Source organism: Suncus etruscus, chromosome 4, assembly GCF_024139225.1.
Source record: "Suncus etruscus isolate mSunEtr1 chromosome 4, mSunEtr1.pri.cur, whole genome shotgun sequence".
In the NCBI taxonomy this organism is placed as follows: domain Eukaryota; kingdom Metazoa; phylum Chordata; class Mammalia; order Eulipotyphla; family Soricidae; genus Suncus; species Suncus etruscus.
The window spans coordinates 154,455,266-154,476,904 of record NC_064851.1 but is presented as its reverse complement, the minus strand read 5'-3'; the positions used below and the strand labels follow the sequence as shown (position 1 = coordinate 154,476,904).

Genomic DNA, 21,639 nt, shown 5'->3' with positions numbered 1-21,639 from the left:
AAAACAGGCCTAGAGTCAGTGATGACTGGATCTCACCGCTGCCAGGCACAAAGCTAGAGCAGAATTCAGCCTGGGCCTCCTCTCACAGCCCATTCTTGGAACTGCAGTATTTGGGGGAGTAGGATTGGCCTGTGGGTAACCATTCTCTCCACGAGGATTAGGGGATTCTGCCCTAATATAAGGTCCAGGCAGCAGCTAAGTCTTTCTCCAAGGACCTCCTATATGGCCTCTCTCCCTGTTTCATCTTCTTTGCAGCCTGAATTAAGCCCTGAGGGCCTGTAGGCATGCCCGCCAGCCACAGCCATGCCAGGCTTCCTGGGGCCCAAGCATGGTGCTCTGTAATGACCCCAGTATAACTCATGGGGTGCTGGAAGTGCTAAGTGGGTTTCTTCTCCTTAGGGCTAGCTAGGACAAGGGAGGGGAGACAGGAAATGGCCGATGGAAGCTTCTCTAGAGGAAACAGATTGCAAATAATACCCAGGTCATCAAAGGTCAAGGGAGAGCTGGCCTCTTGTTTTCACTGCAGGAAAGTGTACATAGGTCATTTCATTGGCAAGCTATAGACATACATGCGTACACACACACGGAAACCACACTCAGGTGCATGTACATCATCATGAGCATCTGCACACATATGCATACCATGCACCCACCATGTGCACACACCAGGCACATCACGTGCACATCACTTGCACCACACACATCATGCACACATCACATGCACATACATCTAAGCACACTATTGTACAGAAGCTACCTGGCAAGGCTGGGGGAGCCCTCCGGGGGCCCCTCCTCAGCAACATCAGGCTTAGGGTCAGGCAGCGGGATGATATAGTTGTTGTCACCCTCGTTGGGCTGCACCGCAGTGTACAGCACAGAACTGGTGTCCAGTGGGGATCGAAGTCCGGGAAAAACAGGCAAACGAGCTTGGGAGCGAAGTATGGCTGGGTGGTCGCTCCTCAGGAACTCCTCATCCACCTGCTGGTACTTCTACAGGGAGAAGCAAGGAGCAGATGTGGTCAGGACTGTGGAAGTAGCCAATAGGAGCCCAGACACTGCAGAGCTTCCCAAGTCATGCTGCCCACCACCACCAGTTCTACCATTGCACAGACAAGGTGAGCTGAGCACAGGACCATCCAGGGAAGAGGAGTCTGAGCAGACCCACAACCCCAAGTTCTTCACCTTAGAGTGAGTGTGGGCACTTATCTTGCCACAGAACTCTTTAGTGGGGCCTCAGTTTCCCCTTGGTGGTCATGTGCCATAACCGCTTGTGGTAGGAGGACCAGGGGAGAGAACGGCTGGGTCCGGGTTGGTGCAGTCAACTCCCTCCCAACATGGGCGCCCCATGGCTTTGAGCCTGTACATGCTAGGACACACAGCCATGACGTGTTCCTGGCTACCCATCCATAGCTCAGAAGGGTTGTAGCCTGCAGGAGCCGGACTCTCCTTCTATGCCAATCAGCATCTTGCACCTAGAATTTCAGTTCAAGTCTCTGTTGCTAAGAGACCTCAGGCTCAGACTTCCAAGCCTTCCTTCATTGGTATGTCAGAGACACTGAAGGTGAATGTGTGGCTTCACAAAATCTCAGCACCACCCAGTCTTGAACCCAGTGTCTGATTCTGGAACAGAACTCTCCATGCCAACCTTTCAACCAACCTTCCTTCCTTCCTTTTCTTCCTTCCTGCCCCTTTCTTGTTTGGGAAAATACCCCGTGGTACTCAAGGGCTACTTCCAGTTTTATGTGCAGGAGTTTCTTCTGGCAGTGCTTGGGGGACCCTGCAGTGCTAAGGATGGGAACCAGTCCTTCCACATGTGCCACCTCCCTGGCTCACATACCTTCTTGTAGCCCTCACCCAGCAGCCTTTCAAGCAGGAGTACCAGCTGAGAGAAGGGGGGCCGTATCTCAAACTTCTCTTCCCAGCACTTCTGCATGATCTCATAGCTGGGGAAGAAGGACAGAATAGGTCAGGACAAAGCGGGCAGCTGGAAGCAATGATGGGGGCCCAGGTGGTGGGCAGGTGAGCTCACCCCAGCTGTCCCTCTGCAATTTGTGGACTTGGTCACACCTTTTGAACCCAGAAGTGGGACTCATAGTCTGCAGGCATGTCTGGGGCTGCCATGGGCTGCCAATCAAGCCCATGGAGGCCAGATCGAGGCCCTGGCTAGAAGGCTAGTGAGAGTAGCGAGGTAGCTCTGCAGGCAGCACCAGCTGCAGATGGTGCCAACAGAAGGGAACATGCAAGGGGAGTGAGATTTAGGTAGATCTCCCACCCAGAGCTCCTCCTGCTCCGTGGCCCCTATCAGAGCAACCATCTAGGACCAAGATCCACTCACATCTCATCAGAGGCATGGGCAGGCTGAGCCATGCGGTAGCCCCGCTTGATGGCATTGTAGAACTGTTCATTCATGGGCAGTTCCGGATATGGAGTGCCACCTGATGGAAAGCAGAGAGAAGTGCACAGATTCAGTAGTTGGAAAGTGTCAGAAGGGCAGTGTGAATACAACAGCTGGACATGGGGTCATGAGGCCTCCTGCCTGGACCCAGAAGCTCCTTGAAGCAAAGACCAGGAGAATACAAAGCCAGGCAGGATGTTTCATCCTGCATCAAATATTCAGGGCCTCATCCACCATGTCCAGATGTGGTATAATGAGACCCAGTGAGGGCCATGCACTGCCTGGGGTATGACTCACAGCTGGAGAACACCAGGGCCTGAGCTTGACCCAAGCTGGGTGGGGAGGAAGCATACCCAATGTGAAGATCTCCCAGAGCAGAACCCCGAAGGACCACACGTCACTCAAGGTGGTGTAGAGGCTGTTGAAGATGCTCTCAGGTGCCATCCACTTCAGAGGTAGGAAGGTCTGCCGAGCACAAGGCCATGCTGAGGGCAAGGTCCCTGTTTTCCCAGCCCAGCAGCAACAGAGTGTTTCCCTTACCACCAGGTGGGGGCACAGATGCCAGGGTCTAAAGTGATTCCAGTAATAGGCCTCGCCCTGGCTGGGCTGGTAGAGGGGACAGGGACACGTTGAGATGCCGCCCAGCTTTCTAGTTTTCTGTTCCCAGATGGGGAGATGACTGGGAAACAGAGTTGTTACATTTTATTTATTGTTTTGTTCTGGGGGGCCACACTCAGCAATACCCAGAACTTACTGTTGACTCTGCGCAAGGATCACTCTTGGTGGTGGCTAGGGGACCATATAGGGAGTCAGGGACTGAACCCGAGGTCCCTGATAGAAGTCAGATGGCCTATTTGACAGATACTATTGCTCTGCATCCCCCGCACTTGAATACAAGAAAAGTACACTACCCAATATACTATCACTATAGCCTATGGTCATGCTTTAAAAAAAATTGTGGGCCGGAGAGATAGCATGGAGGTAAGGCGTTTGCCTTTCATGCAGAAGGTCATCGGTTTGAATCCCGGTCTCCCATATGGTCCCCCGGGCCTGCCAGGAGCAATTTCTGAGCATAGAGCCAGGAGTAATCCTTGAGCAAATGCCAGGTGTGACCCAAAAACCAAAAAAAAATTGTAATTAGGGGCCAGAGAAATAGTACATACAGCAAGTAGGGTGCCTGCTTTGCATGCAGCTGAGCAGAGTTCAATTCCTGGTATTTAAGAATCAAGAGTAATGGGGCCGGAGAGATAGCATGGAGGTAAGGCATTTGCCTTTCATGCAGTAGGACGGTTGTTCAAAACCCAGCATCCCATATGGTCCCCTGTGCCTGCCGGAAGCGATTTCTGAGCATAGAGCCAGGAGTAGCCCCTGAGCGCTGCCAGGTGTAACCCCAAAAAACAGAAAACAACAACAACAACAAAGAGTAAACTCTAAATACTAGGTGTATCCCAAAACAACAGCCAAAATAAACAAAAAATTAGTTACTTTTTTATTGTAGGCTAGGTAGCATGTTTGCAAAATGCTTATGGTTTTGAGTTGTAGTGACTGTGCCCCTTCGCGTCCCCCCCCCCACTGCACTACACCAAAAGCCCAAACATTCTGTCATTGTCCCTGTGTGCCTCTTCATCCCTGTCACCATCCTCTGCCGCTTGATCATCCACTTTGTGATCCAAGGCCAAGGGGTCAACAACTATCAGTGCTGCCTATTCTCTTATCCTGTTGTTCTGTATACCACAGATGAGAGTGATCATCTGAATTTATCCTTGTCCCTTGAACTTCTTTCTTTTAACATCATGCCCCCAATTCCAGCTAAGTTGCAGCAAACTCAAAAATGTCATCATGTCTTAGTATTTGGAAAGTATTCCACAGTGTCTCTACCACAGTTTCTTAACTCATTCACATGTCATTGGAGGTTTGGGTTGTTTCCATACCCTGACTATTATACTAAGTGCTGCCATGAACAAAGTGTGTTTTTTGAATTGATGTTTCTGTGCTTTTTGGGAGATGCCAAAAAATAAAACTGTGAGATCATATAGGAACTCTATAGAATAGTCATATTTTTAACCAAATCATGCCTGCCACCTACTCATCTCTGTCTCGCCCCAGGTCCCCCCAAACAACTGAAATGACTTCTTGGGCTTGTTCCTCCCCTCAACCCTCTCCTAAATCCCTTCTAGTAGATCCCTCAGCTCCTGCCATGATCACACATATGAGCTTCAGTACTTAAGGCCCCCATCAGTCCACATGCAGCTGGGGTCCCCTTCTGACTCTGCACTCTGGATAGAGGGACTCCCAGTGCCCCATGCTGAACTGTGGGAGCTGTGCTGAGCAGAAGGAGCTGTACTCTTGGGACTACAGGTACTCACGCTGCCTTTGGAGATGTAATTGGAGTCTCGCATGATGTCTCGGGCCAGGCCAAAGTCGCAGATCTTGACCAGCTTGCCCTCACAGATAAGAACATTCCTCGCTGCCAAGTCTCGGTGGACACACTGGATTGGGGGAGACAGGGACTGAAGTCAAGTCTTGGGTGACTTTGTGGGGGAAAGATCATCCCTGTCAAGGACTTGGAGAGAAGGGCAGCCCGGTCTAGGTGAGGAGCTTCACAGGTAAAGGGACACATGGGTGAGAGGGACCACGGGTGTGTGCATGTCCCTGACTTCCCCATCAGCATCACTGCTGATGGCATCGTGTGCTAGGAGGAGCCTGTCCTCACTGTGGTCTCACTTACATTCTTTGCTGCAAGGAACTCCATGCCATTGGCCACTTGGTAGCTGAAGCCCACAAGGTCTGTGTAGCTGAGCACAGGAGATTCGTTGATGAGAGTGGCCCGATAGGTCCTCTCTGGAGCTGGGGAGAGAAGCAGAAAGTTGTCCTCTGCTGCACAATCCCTGCTCTCAGGCTTATGGAGGTGGATGGTCCCTGAGATGGTTAATGGTGGATGGAAACTGGCCTTCCCTGCTCCCTCCAGAGAAATAGTCTCCAATCCCTCATCTCCCACATACAGCCCTATGGGAATGCCCCGTGACCTCTGCAGGGCTTCTCAGGCCTGTCTCAGACCAGCTTCCTTAGCTCTAGGCAGCCAGGCATCTCCTTCCCTCTACTTTGCAGACTGTGTGCAGCCTTTGAACCCAGACCCAGGTGCACAAGACGTTCTCAGAAGACAGGGAGCCTCAATCTGTGTCTGTAAAATGGGTGCCCTCCACCACAAGGCTGCTGCCAGGCCAGGCATGGGAAAGACTGAAAGATGGATAGTGCAGAGTGTGGGCACCACAAGCACCCACCAGAGGGGACGTAGTTGTCATAAGGCGCCAGGTAGGTGGAAGAATCAATGTCAGCATATCTGACATCCCCTTTCAGGTCTAGCATTGGCACATAGTCCACCGATTCATCCTTGCTCATGTCCATGTAGCCACCATCACTCTCCACGGACAGGGACAGGGGGCTGTGGGGGACAGACCACAGGCTTAGTCTTCCTTTCTTTTCCCTTCCCTCCTCTCTGCTCCCCTCTCCTCCCTTCCCTTCTTATTCCCTCCCTGCCTTATTGTTCAGCCCCCCAAACCCCCAATTTCCTCTCTCACTCATCTTCTTGCAATCTGGAAGAGCAAAGGGAACTCTTCAACCAACTTCAAGGCAGGGCTTGGGAACAACAACTGAACTTGCTGCCTAGGGCCCATCTTCAGCTTAGCTCAGATCAGCCACAGCACCAGGCAGGAAGAGAGAAGGACAGAGAGGGAAGGAGAGAGGAGAGAAGGGTACAATGAGGAAAGGGGAAAGAAAGGGGGAAAGGGAAAAAAGAGGAGAGGAGAAAGAGGAGGAGGAAAAGGAGAGGGAGAAAAAGGAGAGAGAGGGACAGAGACAGAGAGAGAGAGAGAGAGAGGCAGAGAGAAGGAGAGGGTGAGGGAGGGCAGTGTATGGAGTGGAAGTCAGGGTGGAAGCCAGGTGTGCCAGGCCTGGGGGCAGGAGTACCTGGGCAGGGTGTTGCTGTAGAGCTCTGAGCTAAGCGGTGGGCGCTTGTCAGAGTGGAGCTGCAGGAAGGTGTGCTTGTTCCGGTGCAGATAGTCTACCAGGTCTCCGTAGCGGCAATACTCAGTGATGATGTAGATGGGTCCTGCAGAGAGACAGGCAAGGGTCTTGGCTGCCATTAGGACTTTATGGGCTTCCATGGGAGAGACCATATGGTCAAAGGGCGAGAACACACTCAACTAATTTCCTACTCTGCTGCTCCCCCCATCTGTTCATGGGGTTCATCAGAGTCACCTCAAGGGGCTGTCAAGAATATCTGGGGGTGGAGCGACAGCGCAGAGGTAGTACATTTACAAGAATGAGCTGAGTTTGATCCCCAGTATCTCATTTGGTCCCCCAAGCCTGTCAGGAGCAATTTCTGAGTGCAGAGCCAGGAGTAACTCCTGAGTAATGCCAAGTGGGGCTCAAAAACCAGAGCAAGAGAGAGAGAGAGAGAGAGAGAGAGAGAGAGAGAGAGAGAGAGAGAGAGAGAGAGAGAGAGAGAGAGAGAATATTTGAGGGATAACTGATGCAGATGTAGGAAAGCTCAGTGATAGGCTTATAGCAAGCACATTGACCGGAGGTTATTCCTAGGTTTTCCAACTAATGCTTATTTGGGAAGCCATTATGTTATAAAACAATTGTTTTAGAGGCTGGAGACAAAGCTCCCTGGAGTACATGCTCTGCATGCAGGAACTCCAGTTTCAGTCCCCAGTTTCAGCACCCCTCCCCCCACTGCTGGTGGAAGCAGCCTCTGAGCACAGCTGGGTGTGGCCCCAAATCAATACAAACAAACATCTGTTAAATCCAAATGCAAATTTACTTAGAGCCCATCAATGCAGGTTTGAAGCCATGGGGCAGTAAGAGAACAAAGCAGAGATATTTCAAAACGAGAATGGTCACAGCCACAAATGGGCTCATAGCTGCACATCTGTATTTTGCTTCTATTGCAAAATCCTCAAGAAAACCCCAAATCACACAATAGCTGCAAATGGCGACACTTTTCTTTTGCACACTAACTTGTTGTGAAAGCAAAAGTCACTTTCTGGTCAGAATGACAGCGGTCCCGTCTCACAGGACTCCATGGGTTTGCAGGACTCATCTGAGGGTCATGTGAGCTGTTTGATAAAATGTGTTGGGGCCAGCGAGAGAACATGGAGGTAAGGCGTTTGCCTTGTATGCAGAAGGTAGGTGGTTCGAATCCCAGCATCCCATATGGTCCCCCGAGCCTGCCAGGAGCATTCTGAGCATAGAGCCAGGTGTGACCCGAGTGTGACCCAGAAACAGAAACAAAAAATGTGATGTGAGCATTTGAAACTATCAGAGGAGACTTGACTTAGAAACTGTGGAGATGGGTGAAGGTAAAGACATTTGATTTCCCGAGTTTGCAAATACCCTGCCCACCTGGGCCTGGGAAGGGGAGGCTACCGAACAGGGTGAGGGATTCCCAAATGGGGGGATCCTACTGTCCATTGACTAAGGAGGGGACAAGGAAGACAAGGAGGAGGGAAGAAGGGAGCAGGTGTCAGGAGGAGAGGAAGAGGAGGGGGCAGGTTCTGGAGGGGAGGGTGGGAGGGGCAGGCCCGGAACTGCCCCCCATACTCCCTACTCCCTCTGGGCTAGATACCTCCTTTGGTGCATGCGCCCAGCAGGTTGACCACGTTCAGGTGCGGCCCCAAGTGACTCATGATCTTCAGTTCCGACATGAGTGCTTGCTTCTCACTGCTGCGCGCTGTGGCTGTGGGATCCAGCTGCTTCAGATCCAGCCCCTTCTAGCCCAGGCGGCCCCACCAGAGCCTATTGTGCCTCTCCCAGGGAAACACCCCAGGAGGGCAAGCCAAGAAGGCTTCCCTGCCATCAGATCCTAGAGGTGCCAGAAACCCAGAAGGGGGCTACTCTGGGGTACCTGGATTGAGGCGGGGCGGGCTCCCAGACTTACATTTCAGCATCTTCACAGCCACTTTCATGGTGGCCTGTGAGTGGCTCAGACCATGGGCTGTGGCCTCCACGACCTGTCCAAAGGCACCAGAGCCCAGGGTGCGTCCTGGGGAAAGAGGCTCTCAGTTTCTCTCCCCCAAGGAGTTGTAACCCCCACTTCTCTGAACTCAGCACCTTTATGCCAGGTGCTGCCCAAGGAGGCTACAGAGGCCCCATACTTTCAGGTCTATCATGAACTCCACTCCTCCCTCCCTCCCTCCCTCCCTCCCTCCCTCCCTCCCCTCCCTCCCTCCCTCTCTCCCTCCCTCCCTCCCTCCCTTCCTTCCTTCCTTCCTCCCTCCCTCCCTCCCTCCCTTCCTCCCTCCCTCCCTCCCTCCCTCCCTTCCTTCCCTTCCTTCCTTCCTTCCTTCCTTCCTTCCTTCCTTCCTTCCTTCCTTCCTTCCTTCCTTCCTTCCTTCCTTCCTTCCTTCCTTCCTTCCTTCCTTCCTTCCTTCCTTCCCTTCCTTCCTAATAGTTTTTGGGTCATACCCGGCAGCACTCAGGGGTTACTCCTGGCTCTACACTCAGAAATAATTCCTGGCAGGTTCAGGGGACCATATGGGATGCCGGGATTTGAACCACCGTCCTTCTGTATGCAAGGCAAATGCCTTACCTCCATGCTACACTCCCCTTTCTATCTAGCATCCCATGCCCCAGAGCCTCTCTGCTTCCCTCAGGTCCCCCAGCTACACCCAACAGTCTTATCCTTGCCTCAAATATCCTTCCCTCCCCCTCTGCTGCCCTCTCAGTCATCAGGCCACTGTGCTGTCCCCATGGTAGAGGAAGAGACTGAAGGTCTCAAAATGAATGACAGCAAAGTTGGGGCCAGCCCCCTTTCTCCTCCAGGCCCACCCCAACCCTCCAGCCACCACCACCACCACCACCACCACCACCACCACCACCACCACCACCACCACCCCACCCCCCGGCTTACCCAGCACAAGCTGGTTCCTTGGTAGCTCCCAGGTTGAGTCATAGGGCAGCTGCATAGGGTCCACATAGATGTACTCGTGGCCATCAGAGCTCACAGACTCTATCACCTTCCAGCGGATCTCATAGCGTGGCTTCTGTAGGACCAAAACCCAGGTTGGACCCTCAGAGGGGCCTCGGGCCTTGGTCCAGCCCTTCTGGAAGAGCTGAGGCAAGAGACCCAATGCCCAGGGAGGAGCTGTGGTATATGTGAAGCAGTGCAGCGTTTAAGGCCAGGTAGATCCCCAGGGGGCAGCTCCTCAGAATCTTCCCAGCATGGAAGGGGCATGGAGGGATCTACCCCATGAGCTATTCCCAAACTAACTCCATTCCATCAGAGTTGGAAGTGAGAAAGCTTTAACTTTGGGACATGTAAATCATAGGAATTTGGACTCACAGGACTACACTAGAAAATTGGGGTGATGGGCAGATTTGGACAGTGCTAATCCAAAAATCTTCTAATATGGGAATCAGAGGATTGTGAAATCTTGAAACAGTGTGCAATTCATATGCTAATCACAGGCATAATGCATTTCAGCAGACTCCTGGGGGTCGGAAGCAACCTGGAGTCCATGTCCATAAGAGAGTCATAGTTGGAATGTACAAGGCTGAGACCTGAGCAGGAGCAGGGACAGGAGAGGCATAAAGCCCCAGTTCCAGGGTCAGAGGGGACAAGGAAGATGAGGAGGAAAGGGCAGAAGCCATCCAGACTCCACACCTCTCATGGGCATTATACTGACAGGGCTGACAACCTATGATATTTCAGGAAAGGGAAACTATAACCTTAGGAGTGCTTACCTTCTGCCAGAGCATGATGAGAATAATAAGGGAGATGACCGTGAGGACCACCAAGGCCAGGATGGCTGAGATCACCACCACTGTGAAGGGCAGGGCTGCAGGCAGAGATGAGAGCTGAACAAAACTGGGCAAATAGGGTGCCTGGCCACTTTGCAAGCCTCTGGCATCTCAGCTTTCCACCATGCCCAGAACAGACCCTGTGCTTCCCTCTGCACTAAAGTACAAGACCCTCAGCCTCTCTCACAAGTAGCCAGGACCTCCAGGAATGCCTCCAACCCACATGCATTCCATGGTGAGCACAAGGATAGTCTAGTGAGGCCCTAGTCATGGCAGCCTTGCCTCTCAAATGCACCCACAGGGCTCTCATAGGCTCTGCCTGAATCCACTCTGCCTCTGGTCCTTTGCCTCTGACTGGAGCATGCTTCAGTACCAGGTTAGCTCCTGGTTATCACCAAGGTTTATTACCTCCTTATCACCAGGACCACAAATTTCCTTTCTAGGATATCTGTCTAAACCCCATAGAGCCCCTCCTTCCTCTAGTTTAGCCCCTAAAACTTTTCTGGTGGGGTTGCCCAGTTCCTGGCACAAGAAGGGAGACAGAGATAAGCCTCTCCATAACTCTCTATAACACCAGTGGGAAGTTGGAGTTAGAAATAAGTCTCTATTGGTAGCAGAGACAGATGAATATAGGCATAGGTGTGCCAACAGAGGTTAGTAGAGAGCAAAATGATCCTGACACTGGTAGGGTCTTATTTGGACAAGAATTTTGTAGGTGGGAACAGAGAGCTAGTATAGTGAACAGGATGCTTTCCTTGCCTGAGAATGACCCAGATTTGAGTCCCTGGCACAATATATGTCCCCAGAACACTTCCAAGAGTGATCCCTAAGCACAGAATCTAAATAAGTCCTGAGCACTCCAAAAAATGAATCCTGAACACATATATGCACCTGGAGACAGATGTGTGCTACACAGCAGTGGGATTATACTTAGACATGAACTGCAGCTCCAAGGCTACAGATTTGCATCATATCCATGTGCATATGCACAGTATCATGCTACCATGAGTACAGTGGCTGTGCAGTCACATCTGTGCCTTCATGGACTTATATTCTTCTCTGGGAGGACTTACTCAAAAACAAGCTTCTGCATGCTGCATGCTCAAGGACATGCATGCTAGCTTTATTGGACAGTCTCTGTTCCCTCACAAGTCAATACACAAAGGCTTAGCACCTATGTGTGGGCATCAGACATGCTTGCTGGTAAGGCTGAGACTGCATACAAACACCACATAGAGATGCTGCTCTTCACAGCATCCTCTGCAAATGTGCTCAGGAATGGAGTGGGTGCCACGACCACGATGTTGTGTGGGGTTGGGGTGCATTAGACAGATGTTGATGGGAGGGGCCAGAGCGATAGTACAAGGGAAGACACTTGTCTTTCACATTTCCAACCTGGGTTCTTTCCTTGGCACTCCATATGGCCCTCCGAGTTCTGGTAGGAGTAATTTCTGATTGCAGAGCCAGGAGTAACCCCTGAATACTCGTGGGTGTGCCCTCCCCTTCAAAAAACAATATTGATGGGCTTCAGTGTTCCTGAGTGCCTATGACTTCCTCTGACCTTCGTGGTGGACCTGGCACAGACAGACTTCAAGAAGGAGATGATCAAGGGTTCTGAGGCAGGAAGACTCACAATGTGGCACCACGATGACCTCCTGCATGTCTTGGGTCAGCTGATTGTCCAACGTGCAGCGCACAGAAAGCGGCTGGTCAATGCGTGCCAGGCGTAGCGTGCTCACCACCTCGAACACCTTCTCCTCCTCCTTGTAGGTGACATTTGTCTCTATTTCAGAAAGGTTCGCCAGTTTTCTGGTCGGCATCTCGCGCGGGCACCTGCCGGGAGAAGGTAAGTGAGCCACGTATGCTTCCAGTGCCTTCTTCCACAGATAGGAAAACTGGGTCCCAGAGCTGGCAGCCCCAAGTAGGTGGAAATTGGGGGAGATGGTGCCCTGCTCCTTCCTAGGAGGAAAGGCCTGAGTGCTTTCCTCCTGTCGTCTCACATCTGGCCAGCAGATGACGCCTCGACCCTAGAACTGAGATGCCAGGGACGCAAATTGCACCACCTTGGTTTAATCCTCTGGATCCCAGTAAGGAAAGGGGCACTGCCAGGCCCACATCCTAGATCATGGGACAATATACGCAGAAGCAGGGGCCAGACTTTATGATCTTCACTTGAGCTTACCCTAGAGCCAGAGGTTTCAATCTGCTCACCATTTGTTTGTTTGTTTGTTTCGGTTGTTTTGGTCACACCCGGCAGTCCTCAGGGGTTCCTCCTGGCTCTATGCTCAGAAATAGCTCCTGGCAGGCTCAGGGGACCATATGGGATGCCGGGATTTGAACCACCCTACCTTCGTGTTATCTCTCCACCCTGATCTGCTCACCTTTTAAGGTCACTGCAGGTAGACCAGGTAAGGTGAGGCTGGGGCATGCCCTGGCCACGGCACTGGACCGTCTGCTCCCCACTGGCAGGGTGACTCTCACTCAGCTCCAGCACACGGACAGGCACTGCATGGGGGCAAGAGCAGGACAGTCAGGTCCAACGGGTGGAGACCTCAGATAGAGTCAGATGGAGGTCAGGGAAAGAGGCCTGGCCTGGGGTAGGGGTAGGCCCACTGCAGGTGAACCTGAAGTGAACCTGAAATGCCTGGAACCATGGTGTGAAGATCCCCTCTCCCTTGTAGCACTTCAAAAGGAAAGCTCCCTCCTGGTGGGTTGCCTGGTGGGTGGGTCTCCCACACCTCTCCCCGACTTGCTCATCTACTCTCTTCTCACAGAAAACAGGCCTGCCTTCCAACAGCAGGGAGTTGGAGGTGAGCAACCAGGCGGTAGCCTCGCTACAGTTTGTGCTAGTGGTATTTTGTATTTCGATCACATGAGGAGGATTTTTCCATCTAAGATGGAGAGGTCACATTCTGTTACAAAAGAAATTTATTTTTAGAACATCAGTTGAGAAAATATAAGCCATTATCGTGTCATTCCTAAACTCAAAATCGTGAGACACTCTTTATTTCCATCACAGTAAAAGCTCCAAGATGGCCCCTGGGAACCTGCACTGCCCCGGCACACCCTGATGCACCGTGACAGGGTCACCTCAGCTTCCAAACTCCCCATGGCATTTGGTCCCATTCTGCCGCATGTCATTGTGCAACTCCTATCTACACTGCCTGGTGTGGCCTTTCCTCAAATAGCCACTTGGCTGATGTCCTTACCTTCTTCAAGTCTTCCTCAAATGTCTTCACTAAAGCACTCCTGACAGGGCTGATTGCTGTCCCCACCCCAGCTCAACTTTTGCATTTTCCCTTCATTGCACTTGCAGCCTTTCCAGTGTGATTTTTCCCTTCATTGCACTTGCAGCCTTTCCAGTGTGATTTTGAGTCTGCCCCCACTAGGCTGCAGACCGCAGAGGACAGCACTCAGCAGCCTTCCAATGGGCGTTTGAGCAGAAGGGGTGTGTGAGAAAAGTCTGGTTTGCACCTTGCGGAAACATCAATCCAGCCCACAGGCTTCTCTGCTGATAGGGAAACAGAGGTCCAGAGAGGAGATCTTGCTATTTCACAAGTGTGAGAGGGGAAGGATTCAGACAGTGTCTGGGTGGGGGTGGGGGGTCCTCACCATTCACCTGCAGCCGGAAGGAGAGCTGAGCCTCTGCATCCTCATGGAAGGCCCGCATAGTATAGTGGCCAGCCTCTTCCACCTTCACCCGTACTAGGGTCAGTTCTGACATGTAGCTGGGGATCAGGGCAAGAGAAAATATTTACTCTTCCTGCTCTCCCTACCTTACTATACAGGTAGAAAATCAGGTCCTGGGAAGGTACGGTCAGCAGAACCAGGTCTCAGCACCCCATCTCCTGAGCATCTCACAAGGCAATGGAGCTCACTTCCCTTGCACTTCTCATTCTCGTCATGGAAGAAGGTCCACACTGCTTTGTGCAAACACATGTACTTCATGTCTACCTGCTGACCTCCAGTCACAAGGCCCAGTGCCTTCTCCTCTAGGGCTTTTCCTCCTAGGCTGCCCCTGCTGGCTCTGCCCACCGCAAGGACAACTAAATGCCTGGGCATACCAATAACAATGTTTCTCCCACACAGGAAATTTTAGAATGGATAAAATTCTATCTGAGGACATTCCCCATGTGGGGTAGGGTGCTGACACAGTACAACTCTCTGGACAGCAGACGTTAGTTTATCCAATGTTAGGCTGTAGGGAATAAAGCTCACCGGGTCTCAGAAACGTTGTGTAAGGACAGGGCAAACTCGCCGGTGCCAGAATCACTTAGGGTGCGATTATCCTTGAACCACACGATGGTGGGCGGTGGGTAGGACTCAAACAGCACCTGCAGTGTCCGGCTGCGATGCAAGTCAGCGAACTCTACAGCATCCGGCTCCTGCAGCAGTCTCACGAAGCCACTCTCTGAAAGGGGTGGTCATTTGAGGGAATGACATGCCCAGCTACCAAAAGGGAAGCATCTCCTGGGTGTGGGCTGGGTCCTGAGCAGGGCAACAACTAGAGTTGAGAAGGTAGCAACCCAGTCTTCTGAGAACTGCAGGGCTCAAATCAAGAACGGGCGTGCCAGGTCTGGTGCAGAGGAAACACTTAGGAGTGATACCAGCTTGGGGCTGGATGTGTCATTGGGAAGAGAGCTGGACTTGAAGAGCTCACTGGGCATGTGGAAGTAGCACATTTGAACCCCCAATCAGGCTGTCTCAGGGTAGTGCTGGGATTTGGGGCTAGATGGGAGTTTGAGTTTTGGGAAATACATTGGATTGGAGGTTGACTCTGCATTTCTAGTTTCTTTTAGAATTGAGTCTTTGTCACTGTGACTGCATGTGCATGGGGCAGGCAGCACCCTAAAACCGTGACAGGCTGAGGCTCCAGCTTCAAGCGAGAGTCTAAGGTACTTACCCACCACAGTTATATTGATGTCCTTTTCGTCTTGGTGGTCGTTCACACTCTCTGACACATTGCAGACGTAGATCCCAGAATCTCCCAGCTCAGCATTGGGGATGGTCAGGATGGAGCGGATATGAGAGGGTGTGTTGAAGAGGAAGTCGGTCACTGGCTCCACCACCTGCCCACTCTGCAAGGAAAGGTGAGGCAAAAACCCAGATAAGTCTCTTCAAAGTTGAAATGCTCCCTCCTGGTAAGCCCTTCCCACACCTCCAAGGCTAACATTACCTCTAGGCGGGGGTACGTCCACTCAAAGTTGACCACCTCATTCCCTGTCACAATGCACATGATGGTGATGTTCTCGCCCTGGCGGACCACGGTCTGCACCGCATTCACAGACACATTGATGGATGAGACTGGTGGCAAGACATTAGTTTAGGTTTGGTAGGAAACCACCAGCCAGCCACCAAGTCATTAAGATACTTTCTACTTTTGATAGGAGGTTCAGAGTGGAAGAGAAATGGTGTGGAAGATTCAGTTAAACAAATCCTGGCTAAATCTCTACTATGTGCCAACTAGAAAATGGGGTTTAGCTGTATAAATAACAGTCAAAGCTCCTCTCTCATAGTATCAAAGGACAGGAGAAATCTATTGTGTCCAGTCATGAAGAGGTGCCCTTTGTCTTTTGCTTATTGCCTCTTTCCAATCATGTTATGAAGTAGAATGTGATTAGCCCTAGTGACAGAGGAATAAACAGGCCCAGTATATCTTCATTCAGAGGGAGTGGCAGAAGTGGGTTCTAAACCCAACCAGCTCCAAGGCTGCCAGATAGACCAGCTGCATCACTAAGGTTTCAGATGACCTGGGCAAATGCCACCCCATTCTAGAGCCCCAATCCCTGTTCCCATAATGTGACTCTTACTTCCTGCCTTCCCAGACTCTGTGAGAGCCCCAAAGAGCTGGTCTCTCAAATTTGCAGAGCAGAAAGGGGACATGCCTGCCTCTGTGGGTCATCAAGCCAGAACGGGGCTCACCCTGGATGCTGTAGACATAGTAGGGTTCAGAGTCCACCTCCTTGTCATCAATGGTAGTTTTGCAGATGTAGGTCTTATCCTCAAAGCTGCCGGTGAAGCCACGTTGGTGGTCATAGGGAACAGGCAGCGGCACATCCTCTTTCTTTTCATGCAGTGTCACCACCAGCTCGGGGTCTGTGACATGGCATGGAATGGTGGTGTTCTCCGTTATTTCCGTGCGAAAGACAAAAAGCTCCTCTGCAGTGGCAGGGAGGAAGACCATGGAAGGATCTGTAGGGGGAAGGTGAGCAGGTATCAAAAGTGAGAGTCAGGGGCCACAGTGTGACCTCGGCCAGATATTCAGTCACAGTTTGGAATCTCCATTCTAGCATCTGACACTGAGAAGTGAGGCCTACGGGGAAAGACAGACAGAACCTAGAGAATAGGAACCCAGAGACTGCACATAGGGCAGCTGCAGGTGGCAGTAGGCTTCCAAAGTGGGTGTGATAGTGAATGGGGCCCCACATAGTAGATCCTGAGGTCCATCTGCCTTTCTGAGATGTGTCCCTGAAGGGCCACTAGGCTGCCTGAAGTTGGAGGGAGGGCCCTCACCTGGCACAAAGATATAAAGCCGTTTACGAGTAAACTTGGAAACACAGAAGTATTCTCCCGTGTCCAGCCCGGTGACATTGGCAAGCACCAGCCTGCTGGAGAAGGTATCATTCTGCATCTTGGCTGTTTTCTGCTGTGGCAGTTGGAACACCCGTTCCCACACCACTGGAGCAGATCCTAAGCAGGTCAGGTCAATGGTGCTGGAGAAATTGAAGACAAGTTCTGGTCCTGGGGGTGTGATGAGCAGATCAGAGGCAGCAGTGGGTGCCAGCAGTAACAGCAGAGGTAGCAGCAGAACGGGATCTTCGGGAGAGAAGGCACCTGTGTCAGCATCCAAGGGTTCCCCTGCAGCTGCATGTGCCTATTCCCCTGAGCAAATAGCTTGGAGCCCCTGGTGCTGGGTCCTGCCTGCTTAGAAGGCAATTGCAGAGCCTACTTCTGCCTTCGGATCTCTGGTTTTAGACCCCCACTTTGGATCCTTCAATAGGCAGCCACAGGCTCTCACCAGGCTGCAGGAAATCCTCGGGAAGTAATTCCCAGGCCTTCAGTTCCTGCATGACTTCCCAGGTCATTCTGGAAGGTTCTGCTTATGAGATGAGGTAACTTGGAAGGGAACAGCTTGGGGTAGGAGAGAGACCAGAGGCCAGGGAGCTGCAGGACCTAGGGTTTGGGGGTGTGAATGATTGGTTCTCCTTCCCCCTGTGGCATTTCTTTCCAGTGAGCCTAAAAATCTCTCTCTCTCTCTCTCTCTCTCTCTCTCTCTCTCTCTCTCTCTCACACACACACACACACACACACACACACACACTCAAATATATTATCAAACACACACTTGCATACATTCACATCTAGTCACATACACGTGCGCGCACACACACACACACACACACACACACACACACACACACACACACACACACACACACACACACTCTCCCAGGGAAGCACTCTCAGTTATTGAAAATAAGGCAAGATCCAGATGGGTGGGCTTTCAACCAGTCACTGGGTCATGTGGGCTCATCACTGGTTGCTTGATCAGTAGCTACTGGGTGGGTTTGAGAAAAGAAGTCCTGAGACAGACCCAATGGGAACATGGGGCTCACAGAGACTGTCCCCAGCCACACTGGTACTGAGAAGAGATGGAGGATAGTTGATGAGCAGAGGAGGGCCTCCTGAAGCCCCCCTGGGTTCCCCCTACAGTTCTGCCTAAGGGCTGGACACTGTATATATGTGTGTGAGGTTAAGCTCAGGAACATAGCAGTGCCCCCTGCCCACTCTGGCTCTTGCCTAGTGGTCCCTGGCCCTCCCCGACCCCAATTTACTTACCTTTGAGGACAGAAGTGGACCTGGGATTCAGGAGCCGCATGGTGTCCTGCAGAGTTATATGAGAGTCAGGTCCCAGCTGGGCAGAAGCAGCCCAGGCCTTCCAGTTTCTGTCTCGCATGAGGGGCACCCCATCTTTAGCTCTGCCTGCAGTTGGACTGAGCCCACACGCCTCTGGGCCTTGATCTCTCTGTATGTGGCATGTGGGTGGGAGACAGGAGGAAAATGGGGCTCAGAGACCCTCTAGCCTTCAAGACCGGCTCTCTGGATGACAGTCCCAATTCCAAACACTTATCTGCTGGACAAATATTGAGCAAATGTGATGAAAGGCCTGGGGAGGGGGGACAAGCTGGGACCCTGAGAACTCTCACAGACCCACAGGAAGCAGAGTAGGCTGTGGGCGGCTATGGGAAGGGAAGTGGGGAATCAGGGCTGTGGAATGTGGAGGGGGGCAGGTCTGCCCCCCTTGACTCAGTCTGAAGCTGCACAGGGAGGCCCTGGGGAGACCCCACTCAGCATGTGTCCTGAATTCCCTGGAGACTACTAGCCCCAAGCCCCCTGCCCTACCTGCAGTGTCGAGAAGGGTAAACTGAGTCTGAGAGAGAGAGAGAGAGAGAGAGAGAGAGAGAGAGAGAGAGAGAGAGAGAGAGAGAGAGAGATTTGACCAAGGTTACACAACAATTTTTCTAAGAGAGAGACAGATCTGGATAGAGGGAGACAGAGAGGCCAATACTTAGGATTAAGGTACTTGCCTAGCAAGGCAGCCCCATGGTTTGAATCCCCAGCACTGCAGATGGTCCTCAGGATGCCCCCTGGATCTCTCCTCAGCACTGCTAGATTCATAGACCCCTCCAAAATTGAGACAGAGGCAGAGAGTAGAGAGAGACTGACTGATACCACAGAGGGGCTGGTATGAAGCCAGAGCCCAGCTGAGGAGAGACAGGTGATTGTAGGGTCTCTACCCTGTTCCTACCCTTGGCTCCACCCCAGATTCCCACAGCAGTGGATGGTGGGAGATAAGGGTTCCAGAGCAGGAAATGAGGGAAGTGACCTGGTGTTTAGGTCACCAGGACCCCCACGGAGCTGTGTCTCTATTAATTTTCCTAAGGCGCAGTCTACACCTCACAGTGTGGTGTGCACCACGCCAGGACAGGGGCTACCTTTAAGTTCCGACAGGGTCACTTTGGTGACCTGAGGAGGGAGACGAAGAGACTGATGCAGACACTCTGGTGGTGAAGAGACACTGGCTCCTTGAACCCCCTGTCAGCTCTGCCAGTCCCCTCTAGTAACTCCACTTTTCCCCTCATCTCTTCAGATCAGCCTTTAAGAGGACCCTGTTTCCTTCCTTTCTGTTCCCCAGCTCCGCCTTCTGGCACACGCCAAGCACAGACAAGACCCCAACTCCATACTTCCACCTCGGGCCCTAGCAGCTGAATGTCAGGCGTCCCCCACCCACAAAGGAGCCAGCAGCCCTCACTGAGGCCTCTTTGCCCCTCAGTGGGTGCCCCTCTGACTCCCCCTCCCCCTTCCTGTCACAGATCTCAGCCAAAGAAAATCATTTGCAGCCAGGGGACTGGAGGAGGGGTCATGTGGGCCTCAAGACTCCCTCCCCTCCCAGCCACACTGTTTATTATTCTAAGGGAGGAATTCAGTCCGCTGGCTGCTGAGGGAGGTCACTGGGCCCAGGTTGGCCCAGCTCTGGAAGACTGACCGTTGTGGGCTGGGCTCCCTGGCTGAGGGCAGGCAGGCAGCCCTCCAGACTTCACTCACTGGGATTGGGGTCAGACTAGAGCCTGGGGACTGAACAGGAAGTTGGAGGAGACAGAGCAGAGTCACAGCCTAACTGCCTCTCACCCACTGAAGGGGCTTAGGATGGCAGATATGCTCAGAGTCTTAGGATGCCCAAGCCTTAGCATGCTCCAGGATGCCAGGGGAAATGCATGTGATGGCTCCCCCACAAAATAGTGTCTCACACCCCAGCTGCAGGGATGTAGCTCTTATTCCCACTAGGTCCATTTGGAGAGGGGGTGTTGGTGAGATTACCCTCAAGACTTGAAGCGGGGCAGGAGAGATAGCACAGCAGTGTTTGCCTTGCAAGCAGCCGATCCAGGACCTAAGGTGGTTGGCTCAAATCCCCGGCATCCCATGTGGTCCCCCGTGCCTGCCAGGAGCTATTTCTGAGCAGATAGCCAGGAGTAATCCCTGAGCACAGCTGGGTGTGGCCCAAAAAACAAACTCCCCCCCCCCAAAAAAAAAGACTTGAAGCAAGTCTTTTTTTTGTTTTTGTTTTTGGGTCACACCCGGCAGTACTCCCGTACTCCTGGCTCTACACTCAGAAATCACTCCTGGCAGGCTTGGGAGTTCATATGGAATGCCGGGATTCAAACCTCTGTCCTTCTGCATGCAAGGCAAACGCCTTACCTCCATGCTATCTCTCAGGCCCCAAAGCAAGGCTTCTTATATCCTATACCTTGACAAACAGATGAGCTGTGGTTCTTTCTGTCTCTTTTGGATTTTGGTTTTTAAGTCACACTCAGCTGTGCTTAGGGTTCTCTTCTGGTGGACTTGGGAGATTATATACAGTGCCAAGGATGGAACCTGGCTCAACCACTTGATGGGCAAGCATCTTGCCCCCTGTATGATCTCTCCAGCCCTTCTCTATTTTGGAACCCCTTCTCTGTCCTTAGATGACTTCCAGACTAATGGACCATCCCTGCTCTGTGGATGTAGAAGTCTGGGGAAGCAGGGAAGGATGATGTGCATGGATGAGAGTCTCAATGGGCCTCCAGATATTGCCTTCCGGATGTCTTGGCTTCTTGACACTCAGCATGGCATCAAGGATTTGGCAAACTCCTGTGATGGTCCTAGAGCACTGATAGGTCAGGCACCAGGTTTGGGGACTTTTCTTTAATAACGCCAGCACAAGGCAGAGACCCCAGAGACAGAGTGGGTGTAACAGAAATCTGGCACCCCTACATGCATATCCTCCTGTCTGGATAGACCCTGGGAGGTTAGGGCCCCTCAGAAATCTCCCCTGGCCCATGACGACAGTGCTATGAGCAAGTAAGTTTTCAAAACTGCGAAAGGTATTGCAAAGATGGGTTAATAGCTCAGCTCCAGACAGCAGAAAGGGTCCTGACCTTAGAGGGGCTCTTGGCAGAGCCAAAGGTGAACTGAAGCCCAAGGGACAGCATGCTTGGAGAGCCATTCTCCAAACCCAGCCTCCCCTCCTCTCAGTACATCTGAGCCTCCAGACTTTTCCCACCGCTGTAATATAAATAAGTTCAGTCCATCTTGGCCACATCCGCCAGCAGCGGCTTCCCTCCCGCGGGGTCCCAAGGCTCCCACGACACAGGCAGGCTAAGGAGGGGGGCTTGTATGGCTGCCAACAGGGAGAGGCCTACACTATGAGCACATGTATCCCAGCACACGCTCCTGCCCCCGCATTGGCTCCCACACGGCCCACACAGCCGCCGTATCCATGGGCCATATGCATGCTGAGTCCCCATTAAGGCATGCCACGTGTGCTTGTCTACACACACACACACACACACACACACACACACACACACAAATGCACAGGGCTTCTCTGAACTTGCCCACAT

At 52.2% G+C, this 21,639-nt stretch overlaps 1 protein-coding gene across 1 annotated transcript in view; it reads right to left on the bottom strand.

Annotated features, from left to right (window-relative positions):
- The window catches only part of PDGFRB (platelet derived growth factor receptor beta), a 35,281-nt gene that overhangs the window by 1,941 nt on the left and 11,701 nt on the right, over positions 1 to 21,639 (bottom strand). Inside the window, exons 2-22 of the mRNA XM_049771801.1 lie at positions 18,038 to 18,224; positions 16,712 to 17,014; positions 16,121 to 16,390; positions 15,375 to 15,502; positions 15,102 to 15,276; positions 14,417 to 14,609; positions 13,811 to 13,926; positions 12,580 to 12,703; positions 11,832 to 12,031; positions 10,142 to 10,236; positions 9,309 to 9,441; positions 8,337 to 8,441; positions 8,025 to 8,135; positions 6,362 to 6,503; positions 5,677 to 5,837; positions 5,124 to 5,242; positions 4,762 to 4,884; positions 2,749 to 2,860; positions 2,336 to 2,435; positions 1,838 to 1,943; positions 758 to 990 (exon numbers count right to left, since the gene is read on the bottom strand). Coding sequence (XP_049627758.1) covers positions 758 to 990; positions 1,838 to 1,943; positions 2,336 to 2,435; positions 2,749 to 2,860; positions 4,762 to 4,884; positions 5,124 to 5,242; positions 5,677 to 5,837; positions 6,362 to 6,503; positions 8,025 to 8,135; positions 8,337 to 8,441; positions 9,309 to 9,441; positions 10,142 to 10,236; positions 11,832 to 12,031; positions 12,580 to 12,703; positions 13,811 to 13,926; positions 14,417 to 14,609; positions 15,102 to 15,276; positions 15,375 to 15,502; positions 16,121 to 16,390; positions 16,712 to 17,014; positions 18,038 to 18,224 — 3,236 coding nt within the window. The remainder of the gene's footprint in view (positions 1 to 757; positions 991 to 1,837; positions 1,944 to 2,335; positions 2,436 to 2,748; positions 2,861 to 4,761; positions 4,885 to 5,123; positions 5,243 to 5,676; positions 5,838 to 6,361; positions 6,504 to 8,024; positions 8,136 to 8,336; positions 8,442 to 9,308; positions 9,442 to 10,141; positions 10,237 to 11,831; positions 12,032 to 12,579; positions 12,704 to 13,810; positions 13,927 to 14,416; positions 14,610 to 15,101; positions 15,277 to 15,374; positions 15,503 to 16,120; positions 16,391 to 16,711; positions 17,015 to 18,037; positions 18,225 to 21,639) is intronic.